Raw genomic sequence first — 16,759 nt, forward strand, 5'->3', positions numbered from 1 at the left:
TCCTGCAAGACAGGAATGTCAGTGTTCTGCCATGGCCAGTGAAGAGCCGGGATCTCAATCCCATTGAGCACGTCTGGGACCTGTTGGATCAGAGGGTGAGGGTTAGGGCCATTCCCCCCAGAAATGTCCGGGAACTTGCAGGTGCCTTGGTGGAAGAGTGGGGTAATATCTCACAGGATGAACTGGCAAATCTGGTGCAATCCATGAGGAGGAGATGCACTGCAGTCCTTAATGCAGCTGGTGGCCATACCAGATACTGACTGTTACTTTTGATTTTGAGGCCAGAGAGGGTGCACAAGTGACAGTAGAAATACTTTCATCCATCCTCGTTCGCCAAATTTTTTTATGTTAAAAAGAAAATACATTGTTGTCAGTTGAGGCTGATCTCAACGAGTAGCATCTGAAAATACAACTAAAATAGAACTACCATATACCTAGTAATTTCTGATAAAAACATATCAACAAAATACTCATGATACCAATCATGGATGCTATACTTAAGCAATAAGGGATGACGGGGGGTATATGGCCAATATACCATGGCTAAGGGCTGTTCTAATGCACGACACAACACGGAGTCGTGGTTTATTGGCCATATGCCACAAACCCCACGACGTGACTTATTGCAATTATAAAATGGTTTGCCAATGTAATTAGAACAGTAAAAATAAATGTTTTGTCAGCCAATCAGCATTCAGGGCTCAAACCACCCAGTATATCATAGACAATCAGTGTTGAACACAAGACAACAAATGTCAAGGGAAGGGGGGTTATGAATTGTCAACTCCCTCCACCTAATGACTCACTTCGGTTCAAATCAAACACAGTTTTTTTTAAAGTGCTATCAAGAAAATCACTAAGCAACTGATTGAGTCGGCTGTCAGCTGTCCGTTTTTTTTTTATGATCATGGAGAGAAATCGGTTTCCAAGTATCTGAAAGTCACAAATGAAGTGCTTTTGATCCAACACCAAGCCCTGAACGCCATGTGTCGAAATACCCGGCTATATAAACACAACACTGTTGACCTTTTTTTTCTTCTTTTTTTAATATCACTTATCGCTGCTAAGCGATAGAAATGTATATATCACAGACCAGCATTGACTGACCACATGTTTAATACGCCTGGATGACACATCTTTGAACAAATAAGAGACGTCCCTGAGTACACTACGCCTGTGCGCACCATAGACCTATAGGCATGCACACATTAGGAACAGATTCATGTCATTTACTCAAGGGCAGCTCATTAACCTCCAGGAACACATTGATGACGTCAGATACCCTTTCTCCAGCCAGGTAGCGTACCTGCTTGTATCCTGTTAGAGCAGGGACTTTCACGCTATTGCTATTGACCAGATTAAGTGTGCTATTATCCAAAGGTCGACGTGACGCCCTCGACTCACAATTCAAATGAAGCACAGACACACCTGTCTACAAAGAAAACTTCCACCTACCACCGTTGTTCCACGAGGCAAAGTAACTACCAATGTTTTACAATAGAAAACAATGGATAATAGTAATAGTAATGCAACATGGTAATAATATTTTTGCTGCTGCCGCAGATCACATCTGTGTCAATTAAGTTACATCTGGAGACAATTTTGCCGAATCTGTGAAGAAGAAAAACAACAACACATTTGCCTTGTAGGTCTTATTTATTGATGGAGATGTGATGAAATAAAAACATGAAATCAAGACAACTCTTGTGAACACAACTGATGAATCTAAAATTTGAATTGAGAGATCTTTTTTTGGGCCTATTTTAGGGATGGGCGGAAGGACTACTCTATCATGCATATTCACTATTTGCATACAGCCCCGGCCATGCTTTTAAAGATGCAGAGCTGTCGAGAGTAAACCACTTGATGGCATTGATCCCAACGTACGCTTCAGATAAATACGCGACCGGAGGCAAAGTAACGTTCTCTGGTTTCTTCGTTCACTTCCAAAAAGAGAATGGACTATTTCTTGGCATCCATTTGAAAGGACCGTAAGCAAGCAAGCCATCCCTTTTAAGGCACAGTAAGGTGATATTCAGTGACTTTACTTGCACTTGGAATCAGCATTCGAAGAAAATGTAAGTATAATATTTTTTTTAAATGATAGCCGACCGTGTAATGCTGTGCGTTGTCCTTGTGTAGAAGCAGACTATTTTATATTATTATTATTATTGTTCTTCTTGTTTATTAGAAGGTTATAGAAATTCTTATGAAGAATATATTTGTGTGTTCTTCACCTTTGCAATTGTGTAATAAGGACAACGGTAATGCCTTATTGAGACAAATAAATACGATACATTGCCGCCCTATAACTATAATTGCACGTGTCACCGTTATTTTCTTCTATGGTTACGTTAATTTATTAATGCGTAAAAGGCATATTTTATATTGAAGTGTATTAGCCCTCATATAGGGAGAATCGACTCTCATGAAGTTTTTGATGACAGCCTTGTCAGTTGTCATCACACATCATAGTAGACCACTAAAGTGACTAAAAACGATCTAACAACTGAAATAAAACAGTTTTAGGGATTAGTCGACTTTCTAACTTGTGTTTTGAAATAGTTTTCACAGGCTACTCCGTGCAAAGATTTCAGTGCGTCTGACTGGGACTGTCTCGAACTAGTTCCAACTGCAGGGTATAGTGACGTTACATTTTAGTCATTTAGTAGACGCTCTTAGCCAGAGCGACTTACAATTAGGGTAAAGTGCCTTGCTCAGGGGCACATCGACAGATTTTTTTACCTAGTCGGCTCGGGGACTCGAACCATGCCGTTTTGGCCCAACGCTTTTAATCGCGAGGCTACCTGCTACCCTAGAGAGGAAAGACCTTGACTTTATCACCGTGTAGAATTGGCATAGTTTGTTCTTACTCAATCTTTCAACCTAAGGACTAGGCATTCACAAATGACAATTGGTTACCAGAAGTTACAGATATCAAATGGGTTACGGAAGTTACAGAGATCAAATGATAATGGGTTAGCGGAAGTTACAGAGATCAAATGATAATGGGTTAGCAGAAGTTACAGAGATCAAATGATAATGGGTTAGCAGAAGTTACAGAGATACAATTAAATGATAGCCTATTTACAAACACAATGACACACAGAGTAGACCTATCAGAGTATGACAAAAAAACTATCCAACAAACACAATTGTATACTTTTTATCATTTAATCACTTTTTATTCATATAATTATTTTAACAAAGCATCATAAGAAGTCAAACTGAAGTTACATGCTGTCTTTGAAGAGAACATCTTGGCTCAGAACAGAAAGAGACAACATTAGTGTAACTGTATCAAAATATCCATGACAACAGTAACAATCCCAGGCAAAACATTAAAGTCCCCCCCCCCTCCCCCCTTGATGGTGGAGATACAAATTTAAACTTTAAAGGGACAGGTCACCCAAATGACAAAATGACATGTTGGAAACTACGGGGGGGGGGTTAAAATAAATTGAACACCCTTCCCCTCATAGAAGTAACTCAAGATAATGTTTTACGACCATAAATAACACCACCCTGTGTTTATAACTGTGGATATCGACTTTGCCACTTCAGCACACTTTTGTGGCACAGTCGATTCCACGCATGGCTACAGGCCAGTAGGTTGAGGGTTCGCCAACCACCACGGAAGAGCCTGTCTTATTACACTACGAACAGAGTCAGCTGCAGACAGTGATCAGCTTGGGAAAAATCTGATTTTCAACATTCGGATGTCATATTTATAATTACAGTGCATTCGGAAAGTATACAGACCCCTTCTTCCACTTTTTGTTACGTTACAGCCATATTGTAAAATGTATTAAATAAAAACATTTCCTCATCAATCTACACACAATACCCATAATGACAAAGCGAAAACAGTTGTTTCTGTAGGGATGTTTTTCAGCGCAGGGACTGGGAGACTAGTCAGGTTCGAGTGAAAGATGAATGGAGCAAAGTACAGTGAGATGCTTCATGAAAACCTGCTCCACAGCGCTCAGGACCTCAGACTGGGGTGAAGGTTCACCTTCCAACAGGACAACAACCCTAAGCACATAGCCAAGGCAAAGTAGGAGTGGCTTTGGGACAAGTCTCTGAATGTCCTTGAGTGGCCCAGCCAGAACCTGGACTTGAACCCGATCGAACATCTCTGGAGACACCTGAAAATAGCTGTGCAGCGACTCTCCCCATCCAATCGTCGCTTGGGAGGATCTGCAGAGAAGAATGGGAGGAACTCCCCAAATACAGGTGTGTCAAGCTTGTAGCGTCATACCCAAGAAGACTCGCGGCTGTAATCGCTGCCAAAGGTGCTTCAACAAAGTACTGAGTAAAGGGTCTGAATTAGGGATGCACAATATATCGGTGAGCATATCGGAATCGACCGATGTCTAGTTTAACGCCAATGTGCAAAACCGGTGTCAAAGCTGACATGCATAACATAGGTACATGACGTAATGACGCCACATAAAATGTTGCGCTATACGTGCAACACAGCATTCCTAAACTAGCCGACAACGTCTGCTGTGTGGATCGAGCAGTCAACAAGTCGAGCAGTCATTTGAAAGAGTAATAAAATTTCAACGAGACAACTCAAAGGCGAAATCCATTAAAACCTCTTGGCGCACCGATCCCTGAATTGCAGAGCGCCAAATTCAAATTCAATTACTAAAAATATTAAATTTTTATGAAATCACAAGTGCAATATACCAAAACACAGCTTAGCTTGTTGTTAATCTACCTGTCGTGTCAGATTTAAAAAAAGCTTTACAGCGAAAGCAAACCAAGCGTTTATGTTAGGACAGCTCTCTCAGCAGACAAAACATTACAAACAGCTAGCAGCAAAGTAGATTGGTCACGAAAGTCAGAAAAGCAATCAAATTAATCGCTTACCTTTGATGATCTTCAGATGTTTGCACTTACGAGACTCCCAGTTACACAATAAATGTTTGTTTTGTTCGATAAAGATTATTTTTATATCCCAAAACCTCCATTTGGTTGGCACGTTTTGTTGAGTAATCCACAGGCTCGTACAGGTCACGACGGGCAGACTAAAATTCCAAATAGTATCCGTAAAGTTCGTAGAAACATGTCAAACGTTTTTTATAATCAATCCTCGGGTTGTTTTTACAATAAATAATCGATAATATTTCAACCTGGTGGTAGCCTTTTCAATAGGAGAGAGAGAGAGAAAAGGTCTGCTCCAAACTGCTTGCGCATGCAAAACTGGGGGCGGCACAGCTATCCACTGACGCGATGTGATCATTCTCGCTCATTTTTCGGAATAAAAGCCTGAAACTATGTCTAAAGACTGTTCACACCTTGTGGAAGTTAAAGGGAAAGGAATCTGGTTGATATCCATTTAAATGGAGGACAGGCTTGCAATGGAACAGAGAGGTTTCAAAATAACAGTATTTCCTGGTTGGGTTTTCCTCAGGTTTTCGCCTGCAATATCAGTTCTGTTATACTCACAGACAATATTTTGACAGTTTTGGAAACTTTTGAATTTTTTCTATCCTAATCTGCCAATTATATGCATATTCTAGCTTCTTTGGCCTGAGAAATAGGCAGTTTCATTTGGGTACGTTTTTCATCCAAACATCAAAATACTGCCCCCTAGTCTCAAGAGGTTATTAAAGCCAAGATAATGTAATTCATTGCCCTTGACAATCAACCATTTTCTGTCGTGGGTGATGTGGGCTTTCGCCGACTGGTCGAGCACTGTAAGGGAACTCTGCCCTATGTTTATACAAAGAGACCACAGGAAACTTCTTTGATCAGAGGTTAGTTTGTTTATTAAGTATTGCAAGCCAGATTGCAACCCGGAGTATACACTTTATTACACGACTACACAGTAATTTGCAAGTAGCACACCCTGTACAAAAGATGGTGTTTTCCCTTTTTATCCCCTACTGGGGATCATCCCGCCCAGGGTGATGTCCCTTAACTTTTATACCATATAAGCTCATAATTAATAGTTGCTAATACAAAGTTGTCTCTGCTAGGCGGAGTTCAGCGTATTGTTATTTGCAGTTAGTTTCTCAACCCTTCTTCCTCCTATTGCTACAGTGGTACCTCCTTTTAAAAGTTGCGAGCTTGCACAGCGGGACTTAGAGGTACCTAGCGACACGACTTCATTGCTCCAGACCACTACAAGGGGGAGTTAGAGGTACCCAGCATCACGGCTTCATTGCTCCAGACCACCACAAGGGGGAGTTAGAGGTACCCAGCATCACGGCTTCATTGCTCCAGACCACCACAAGGGGGAGTTAGAGCACTCATTATACATTTGGGTCCCAAGGTCTTTATATGACCAATCATATCGAGTGGTTCCAATGACGAATTTTGACGCAGGGCCACCGTTGCCTGGTGACTTTCTTCAGCAAAGATGGCTGACAAAACATTATGGAGGATGCAGATGTAAATTCTTATATAGTCATAACGACTCAAGCAAAAATAAATTACACTTGAGAGGAATATGTTAGTTAATGTAGAGACAAACGTTTGTGCATTATTTTTCGTTGTCATAAAGTTAATTTATGAAAATCGCTATTTAGCAAGTTTATCTGACTAGCTAACATTAGCCAGCTAGCTAGTGTTAGGAGAATGAATTTGTAATTCGTGTTGTTTAATGTTTTAGCGACTCCTGAGAAAACCAGCAAACCAGGCTGTCGTCTTGTGAAACAGTGGATGTAACGAATCTAGCTAGCTAAAGCATTTACTGCAAATTGAATGTACAATTGTGTAAGCTTGCCTTGCAATGCAGCTGAAGTAACATAGCTAGCTCACTATTTACTTATTATCTAGTGGAGGATAAAAATAACTGTGTGCCTATGGATGTGTAACAAGCTACACAGTATGTAGCCGATCTGTGTGCCTATGGATGTGTAACTAGCTATACAGTATGTAGCCGATCTGTGTATAGACGCTAACACGTTAGGTTCTGAACTAATATTCATACCAATCTATGAACCTCAGCTATCATAGTTGTTGTATCAACTTCAAGTCTGAAAGGCATTAATGATGCTTATGACACCTGAAACCCCACCTCTTTAAGGAATACCTAGGATAGGATAAAGTAATCCTTCTCACCCCCCCTTAAAAGACCTAGATGCACTATTGTAAAGTGGCTGTTCCACTGGATGTCATAAGGTGAAAGCACCAATTTGTAAGTCGCTCTGGATAAGAGCGTCTGCTAAATGACTTAAATGTAAAATGTTAAATGAGTAGAATATAATAACTTTATTGTGCCAAGGATGCAAGTCCTTTATACATGTACTGTAGTTATTACCAGGCATGATATTCCCATTGAATATATTGAATATATTCACTGATCGTGTAACTCTTCCTTGGCAAATAAAGGTGCGGTTCAGGTATGAGTCTCTGAGACATTATTTTTTTCAGTCATATCAAACTCCATGATTTGAATGATGTTGTGTCTGCATGTATGTATTACAGATATACACTTCAACAGTGTTTACCACTCCTGCTCCTGGGACATCAATGATTACACACTGTAACTATGCAATAAACTAGAAACATGATTGATTTTGTAATTCATATATACAGAAAAAAAACTATGCATATCTAACTCCCATCATCCGCATTAATCTGAGGATAGTATTTCAATGAGATACTTAATTTCAACCAGTGGAGAATGTGAAACGCTTTATTGAAAGTAGTTCATTATCCAGGTGTTATAAATACATAATACATGCATTATAATTATGATAATTATAATATTATAAATACAAGTTCAATCTGTACTTCAATGCACATATGGTGTGCGTTATAAAGCGAGGAAGAAAGACGAGGTGGGGAGAGAGGTGTAGAAGACAGAAAGACGAGGTGGGGAGAGAGGTGTAGAAGACAGAAAGACGAGGTGGAGAGAGAGGTGTAGAAGACAGAAAGACGAGGTGGGGAGAGAGGTGTAGAAGACAGAAAGACGAGGTGGGGAGAGAGGTGTAGAAGACAGAAAGACGAGGTGGGGAGAGAGGTGTAGAAGACAGAAAGACGAGGTGGGGAGAGAGGTGTAGAAGACAGAAAGACGAGGTGGGGGAGAGGTGTAGAAGACAGAAAGACGAGGTGGGGAGAGAGGTGTAGAAGACAGAAAGACGAGGTGGGGAGAGAGGTGTAGAAGACAGAAAGACGAGGTGGGGGGAGAGGTGTAGAAGACAGAAAGACGAGGTGGGGAGAGAGGTGTAGAAGACAGAAAGACGAGGTGGGGAGAGAGGTGTAGAAGACAGAAAGACGAGGTGGGGGAGAGGTGTAGAAGACAGAAAGACGAGGTGGGGAGAGAGGTGTAGAAGACAGAAAGACGAGGTGGGGAGAGGTGTAGAAGACAGAAAGATGAGGTGGGGAGAGAGGTGTAGAAGACAGAAAGACGAGGTGGGGAGAGAGGTGTAGAAGACAGAAAGACGAGGTGGGGGAGAGGTGTAGAAGACAGAAAGACGAGGTGGGGAGAGAGGTGTAGAAGACAGAAAGACGAGGTGGGGAGAGAGGTGTAGAAGACAGAAAGACGAGGTGGGGAGGGAGGTGTAGAAGACAGAAAGACGAGGTGGGGAGAGAGTTGTAGAAGACAGAAAGACGAGGTGGGGAGAGAGGTGTAGAAGACAGAAAGACGAGGTGGGGGAGAGGTGTAGAAGACGGAAAGACGAGGTGGGGGGAGAGGTGTAGAAGACGGAAAGACGAGGTGGGGGGAGAGGTGTAGAAGACAGAAAGACGAGGTGGGGGGAGAGGTGTATAAGACAGAAAGACGAGGTGGGGGGAGAGGTGTAGAAGACAGAAAGACGAGGTGGGGAGAGAGGTGTAGAAGACAGAAAGACGAGGTGGGGAGAGAGGTGTAGAAGACAGAAAGGGAAAGAGGTAAGAACAGCGGCAGACAGCATGTGATTCATGAATTACAGTGCTTCCCTAATATTCTCTCAGTTCATCACAATTGCGGTGTCTCCTAACCAGCCTCGGGCACCCAGTTGGCCCAAAGGTTACCTTAAGAGCGGGTGAGGTGGCGATGACGGGACTGGCTTCCTCTCTCACATCAAAACATACCTGCAGACGAGAGACAGATTGATAGAGAGAGAGCATGATTAAGCCTTGTGTTTTTTATTCTAACACGGTCAGTCATCTTAAATCAGGAGGTGAAATGCAAAACTGACCTCGGATCATTAACTCCAGGACAACTACATCTCTATCTCTATTTCAATGTAAAGCATCTCTTTAATAATACTTCCTGTTGACCCGACCAAGTGACCTCTCACCTATGATCATGCTGTGCCCTCTGTCAGTTCAGATGCGGGAGGGGTTCACCAACACAGCTGATATAACCTAGAGGATTTAGGGAGAAGGGGGAGAGGGATGAAGTGAAGAAGAGAGACTGTTATTGTGTGTGTTTGGTCTCACCTGGTGTCCCACACTAAGTGGCTACAGAGTACTTTATGCTGAAAAATAGACATATGAGGACAAACAATAGAAGATAATGTCAATAGAAGATGACGCAGACACCTATCGGAGTGTACCTGAAACATTTAAATATAGAGGGCTATGTGTCTCACCACTTGGTTATTGCAAGGCTAACCCCCATGGAAATCATGACTTGGCAGCAACAGATTGTGGTTGTGTTTATGTGGTGTAAATCTGAAAATTAGAAGCTGACATCTTAAGGGTTTTTTAATGAATGCATTTGAGCCAGGTTCCATGTACAACAAGACAGGCAGAGATGGAGAAAAAGAACACAGAACAGTTTAATTACCTCTGGTTATGGACACTTTTGCCAGCAATAAAGGTTCCACGGCCTGTTCCTCCTCAGGCAGTGAACATCTGTCAGCAATATCTACATTTTCGACCCCTTGGTCAGCTCGCTTTCTGAACGTAAAGAAAGCAGCTTATTTTTTTATAGATATGAAAACAATAACTGAGATATGGTCGTTCCATCTAAAGCAGCAGATGTTATTTTTAGGATGCGCCAATACAGCCCAGTGCTGCTTACCTGAGATGACATCATCAATACAGCCCAGTGCTGCTTACCTGAGATGACATCATCAATACAGCCCAGTGCTGCTTACCTGAGATGACATCATCAATACAGCCCAGTGCTGCTTACCTGAGATGACATCATCAATACAGCCCAGTGCTGCTTACCTGAGATGCCATCTTCGTAGGTGTCCACTTTGACTTCCTTTGTGTCAAAGAGTAAGGGGAACAACTACTTCAAGGTCTCAGAGCGAGTGACGTCACCGATTAAAGTGCTATTAGCTCGCACCCCGCTAACTAGCAAGCCATTTCACACCGGTTACACCCGACTTAAAAAAAAAATATATATATATATATATACATTGCAAGATTTTGGGCGAAATAGACAGATATGCCTATATTTCCCCCATAGGAAACAATGGAAAGATCGCAGTGTTCCAATATTAATTTTGCTGTTTACATTTTAACTATAAAACAATGTGAGCAGGTCCCATTGCCAATAATAGCGAAGCAGGCATTGTGACTTTGAACAATAAGCTGGGAATAGAACATTCGGAAGGCGAGTTGGTGCCACTGTGCTCAATAGAACTAATAGGAGCTGGCAGGGTGAAAAATGCCCTAAAATAAGGCCTGTTTTTTCGTGATTACTTCAAAACGACGGCAAGCAACTGGAAAATATGGTCATTTTATGAAACTGGGCTCCACGGTGGATGCAATGAACTAGGTTTTTTTTTATCAGAAAAGAACGTTGTTAAAAATGTAATGTTTCCAACCTACTATCTACACAGATTTCAGAGAGCAGAATAATTACTTTACGACACCCATTGAATATGGCCGGTGTCAGTAAACTTCGGGAAAAAACGTAATTAAATTGTTTCCAGCGGCACATTTACAATCACCAACGCTCTGGTTAACACGAAAACTGCCTTTCCTGCTCTGCTAGGAAGAGTAAAATGGTCAGAGTGGTCTCATTTGTGTCTGGAGGTAGCTAGCCAACGTTAGCTGCTAGGAAGAGTAAAATGGTCAGAGTGGTCTTATTTGTGTCTGGGGGTAGCTAGCCAACGTTAGCTGCTAGGGCGAGTAAAATGGTCAGAGTGGTCTCATTTGTGTCTGGAGGTAGCTAGCCAACGTTAGCTGCTAGGGCGAGTAAAATGGTCAGAGTGGTCTCATTTGTGTCTGGAGGTAGCTAGCCAACGTTAGCTGCTAGGGCGAGTAAAATAGTCAGAGTGGTCTCATTTGTGTCTGGAGGTAGCTAGCCAATGTTAGCTTGGGTGCTTGACTGCCGTTGTAATGCCAGAATGCTCAAATCAACCCTACTCTTCGGCCTGAACGCCCAGTGTGCGCTCCGAGAGCGAAACGGTCTGAATTTACAAACGGACAGTTTTTCTCAGAATGGAAACATCATAATATTAATCAAATTAATTGAGCCAAATTTCTTCAAATCAATCCCATATACTATGTTATTACAAAAAAAAACATTTTAAATTCTCTGGTAATGCCAATACGGAATACTATAAAATGCTTCTCAAAGATCCCCTCTGGTGGTCAAACTAGCAATAACTTGTAGTAACAGAAGAAATGGCTGAGAATGAAATGACGTGCCACAGAAGGCTGCAGCAGCACGCAGGGTGTCCCGTAGTATGACGCAACTTTTAAAGGAGGAACCACTCTATCATGTGCTAGCAGAAGTAAGTCTGGAACATAGTATCAACAGGAATTGAAAGTATAGTTCCAACACACAGACATGAGATTTTTGTAGAGAATGCAGAATTACAGGCTTTCGTGATCAAAGTTAGTCGATAATTTGAAATGGTAGATGACTTTGATGCTCTCTTCATCTGACTAACAGTCCCTTTCCCTCTTTCTCTCTTCAGGATGACCAGTAGGGATAAATGGAGGGTTTACAAGCGGGTATGTGTCGTGTTCTTTCTGGCTGCGGTGACGTTGACGGTGGTCCAGAGAGGGGCTCCCTTCCAAATCGAGAGGCAGGGTCGCATGGAGGCCCCCTCTGAGGGAGGGGAGAACAGGGCCCAGCAGCAGAATACGGGCCTCTACCCAGGGACCAACACCTTCTGGAAGGCTAGCAAGGGCAAACAAGCCGAGTCTACAGCCACCGCCACTGGCACCACGGAGGAGTTCAGCATCACCCAGGAGCGAGCTGGCTCCCGGACCTGGGACGTGTCCAGTGCCAACTGCAGTGCCAACCTCAACTTCACCAACCAGGACTGGTTCAGGGGCTTGGAGGAGAACTTTAAGCAGTTCCTTCTGTACCGCCACTGCCGCTTCTTCCCCATGCTCATCAACCATCCGGAGAAGTGCTCCGGGGAGACCTACCTGCTCATGGTCATCAAGTCCATCGCTACGCAGCACGACCGCCGCGAGGTGATCCGCAAGACGTGGGGCAAGGAGCAGGTTGTTGACGGCAAGAAGGTGAAGACAGTGTTCTTGCTGGGGACGTCGTCCAACGAGGCTGAGAAGGCCAACCATCAGAAGCTCCTGGAGTACGAGGACTACATCTACAGAGATATACTCCAATGGGACTTCCAGGACAGCTTCTTCAACCTGACCCTCAAGGAGACCCACTTCCTTAAGTGGTTCTCCACCTACTGTGCCGACGTGCGCTACGTCTTCAAGGGCGACGACGACGTCTTCGTCAGTGTGGAGAACATCTTTGAGTACCTGGAAGCCAGCACCCAGGTCAAGAACCTCTTCGTTGGTGACGTGCTCTTCAAGGCCAAGCCCATTCGCAGGAAGGAGAACAAGTACTACATCCCACAACCACTTTACAACAAGACCCACTACCCTCCATACGCCGGAGGCGGTGGGTTCCTCATGGACGCACCCCTGGCCAGGAGGCTCTACTGGGCCTCAGACTCTCTGGAGCTGTACCCCATCGACGATGTGTTCCTGGGCATGTGTCTGGAGGTGCTGCAGGTCACACCCATCAAGCACAATGCTTTTAAGACATTTGGTCTGGTCAAGAACAAGGACAGCAAGCTCAACCAAGAACCTTGTTTCTTTAAGAGTATGATCGTGGTTCACAAGCTGCTACCGTCAGAGCTCATACACATGTGGAACCTGGTGAACAGTAATCTCATCTGTTCGCAGAAAGTGGAGATCTTATAGCCTGGTGGGAACTCTTAACTAGGCGAGGGGAGAAGAGTTGTGATGTGTGAGCGGGCCGGGAGGCGGATGTTTTGACATCCAATTCAAGTTCACCTTTGTTCATAGTAGGACCCAGACAATATTTGATTTATTACATTTCAGCAAACATTCTTATTCAGAGCAATTAGGGTTAAATGCCTTGCTCACATCGGCAGATTTTTCACCTAGTCGGCTTGGGGAGTCAAACCAACAACATTTTGGTTACTGGCCCAACGCTCTTAACTGCTAGGCTACTTGCCTCTACTGCATCACAGTGGAAGTAAATTTTCTGGTGATGTTTTTTTATGTTCTGATGTTTTTAAATGACTCTCAAAGTCAGCAGGCACATTCAGAGATGCCAAACCAAAGGGGTTTGAGGTGCTGGCAGATAGTGTTGCAAAGAGGACAGCCCCACATTGTCATGCATCCTGTTGACTGTGTACTGAAAGTCAAACACCTTGTTCATTTGGACCAGGCTTCACCTACACTGTAGTAACATGGACCTTATAAAATAGCAAGAAACAAAGTGTCTCTACCTCACTAATGTAGTTGAAATTTCTTTTCTCGTTTAGGTAGTCATTTGAATATAATTTTGGTCAAGACAAAAATGTCTTGTAAGCATGTTTAACCACGTCAATAGTCAAATAAATAATAATGTAATTTGTTTTTCTCTACATCAAACCCTGCAGTCCAACGTAGAGAGAGAGAGACCCTTTCATATGGGTCACTGCACTTCAATAAGATTGTTCAGTTTTCATAAAGAATTTGGACTGTATACTGTATGTGTCAATGGATTTGAATGTGCTGATATACTTGATATGAATTGAGTTGAGGGTTTATGAGAGGCTCCCGAGTGACGTAGCGGTCTAAGGCACCGTGTCTCAGTGCTAGAGTTGTCACTACAGACCATGGTTCGATCACGGGCTGTATTGCAACCGGCTGTGATCGGGAGTCCCATAGGGTGGCGCGCAATTGGTCCAGTGTCACCCTGGTTAGGGAAGGTTTTGGCTGGGGTAGGCTGTCATTTGTTTTTATCTGATTTTCCTAGTTAAATAAAAGGTCAAATTACATTGAAACTGTGAAACAAATCAACTACTGCTGATACATATATCGCAATATGTTAATTTAATAGCCCCGCAGACAAAGGGGCCAAAAGAGGTTGTTTGATATGTAATTAATTGCAGGGAAGGTATTGGAATTAATGAAAATGTGCAAAGATTATAGTTCCTCATGTTTAGAGGGCAGTGAATATGTGTGGATGATGTATATAAATGTTTTTAAAAAAATCTAAATATATATATAGGTTTAAAAATCATGTTTGTAAATAATTTTTTAAAAAAATCATATGTGGGTCTTATCATTTTATTGATTTATATTGTACCAGTTCGACTAATTGACAACAAACGGTGACCAACGATCCAAACAAACAACAGATGACAAAGGCTCACATTTGATCTTAACGTTGATAGTATGACCAAAATGTTCATTGTTCATTTTATTTCAATGTTCACTTGTTATAGGTCAACGGGATTATTTTAACCTCCAAATGTTATCCTCAACATTGTTGATGTTTTAACATCAAAACATATCTTTATACATTCAAGGCTGATTTATCAATTAAACCAATGTAAATACATTACTTAATTTATGCCTTAAGGTAACATGTATTATAGTATCATTTTGTATTAGTGTTTCACTTCAAATGTTACATTTTTTTTTGTCACAAATGATATGCACATGACAGAACCAGAAACACATTTAACAGAACATTAACAGAGTTTTTAAATCAGTGGTTTTTACTGGTTTCAGAGGCAGTTTATAGAGTCCTGATTGGTGTTCCCATGGTTTTATGTTCTCCTGCTGTATATCATATAACAGCGATACTATCAACTGTTATATTTATCATAGTGATGCAGGAGTAACATTAAAACAGAGTACGTGCAGATGGCACTAATTTACTAAGTGGGGAGGTGTGTCATAGGTGATGAATGTGTAGGGCACATCTGAATTTCTACAGATGTTGTGGCACAGCAAAAAGATCAGCATGCCTCAAATCTAGAGGTTGAAAGTTCAAATCACCAGGTGGGGTCATTGAAAAGTCAGTACTGAGTGATCATGTCAACTGTAATCATGTTGGTTTGATTAAAGATTTTATTTGAACAGCGTACCACTTACCTTAAAACCCCTATACCATTTTAATTACCTTACTTATAATTATTTGGGACACCTGGAACCATCACGTCCCAACAACCTTCAGGGGACCGTGACAACAACATCCCAAGAACGTCATAAAAACATACCCGGGAACTATAAGAAGGTCCCTCGGAGAACGCTCCCTTGAGACGATCATGCGACACCCTAAGGACTAGTAAAATGAAGGTCCTGAGAACGTCCTAAAAAAGGGTCCTGACATGGTCCTCAGCAACGTCCTGGAAAATGACAGGGAACTAGACAAAGGGCCACCAGAGAACGTTCCCTTGGGACTTGTGCGGTCGAGCCAGCTGTTGGATTTTAACAGTGAAGAGGCTGACAACGAGGATCGTTTTTCTTGCCCAAAGTGAGGCTTTTATTACCAATGTGAAGAATTAGTAGCAAATGTACAATATGTACAAACAAAAATAACAAACAGACAACCTGAATCTAAATAAGTAGAGCTGTCAAAGGCCACCTGGGGTGGCAGGTAGTCTAGTGGTTAGAGTGTAGAGGCGGCAGGTAACCTAGTGGTTAGAGTGTAGAGGCGGCAGGTAACCTAGTGGTTAGAGTGTAGAGGAGGCAGGTAGTCTAGTGGTTAGAGTGTAGAGGAGGCAGGTAGTCTAGTGGTTAGAGTGTAGAGGCGGCAGGTAACCTAGTGGTTAGAGTGTAGAGGAGGCAGGTAGTCTAGTGGTTAGAGTGTAGAGGAGGCAGGTAGTCTAGTGGTTAGAGTGTAGAGGCGGCAGGTAACCTAGTGGTTAGAGTGTAGAGGAGGCAGGTAGTCTAGTGGTTAGAGTGTAGAGGCGGCAGGTAGCCTAGTGGTTAGAGTGTAGAGGCGGCAGGTTGTCTAGTGGTTAGAGTGTAGAGGAGGCAGGTAGTCTAGTGGTTAGAGTGTAGAGGAGGCAGGTAGTCTAGTGGTTAGAGTGTAGAGGAGGCAGGTAGTCTAGTGGTTAGAGTGTAGAGGCGGCAGGTAGTCTAGTGGTTAGAGTGTAGAGGAGGCAGGTAGTCTAGTGGTTAGAGTGTAGAGGAGGCAGGTAGCCTAGTGGTTAGAGTGTAGAGGAGGCAGGTAGCCTAGTGGTTAGAGTGTAGAGGAGGCAGGTAGCCTAGTGGTTAGAGTGTAGAGGAGGCAGGTAGCCTAGTGGTTAGAGTGTAGAGGAGGCAGGAGCCTAGTGGTTAGAGTGGTTAGAGTGTAGAGGAGGCAGGTAGCCTAGTGGTTAGAGTGTAGGGGCGGCAGGTAGTCTAGTGGTTAGAGTGTAGAGGTGGCAGGTAGTCTAGTGGTTAGAGTGTAGGGGCGGCAGGTAGTCTAGTGGTTAGAGTGTAGAGGTGGCAGGTAGTCTAGTGGTTAGAGTGTATGGGCGGCAGGTAGTCTAGTGGTTAGAGTGTAGGGACGGCAGGTAGCCTAGTGGTTAGAGTGTAGAGGAGGCAGCGTAGCCTAGTGGTTAGAGTGTAGGGGCGGCAGGTAGCCTAGTGG

At 42.9% G+C, this 16,759-nt stretch overlaps 1 protein-coding gene across 1 annotated transcript; it reads left to right on the plus strand.

Moving 5' to 3' along the window:
* The first annotated feature begins 1,736 nt into the window (after positions 1-1,736).
* Positions 1,737-15,258, plus strand: b3gnt7 (UDP-GlcNAc:betaGal beta-1,3-N-acetylglucosaminyltransferase 7). The gene is made up of 2 exons (XM_029633551.2): positions 1,737-2,078; positions 11,829-15,258. Coding segments are annotated over exons 1-2 (1,254 nt in total). The 5' UTR covers positions 1,737-2,076; the 3' UTR covers positions 13,081-15,258.
* The last annotated feature ends 1,501 nt before the right edge of the window (positions 15,259-16,759 follow it).

The sequence above is a fragment of the Oncorhynchus nerka genome, linkage group LG25 (genome assembly GCF_034236695.1).
Source record: "Oncorhynchus nerka isolate Pitt River linkage group LG25, Oner_Uvic_2.0, whole genome shotgun sequence".
NCBI lineage: Eukaryota > Metazoa > Chordata > Actinopteri > Salmoniformes > Salmonidae > Oncorhynchus > Oncorhynchus nerka.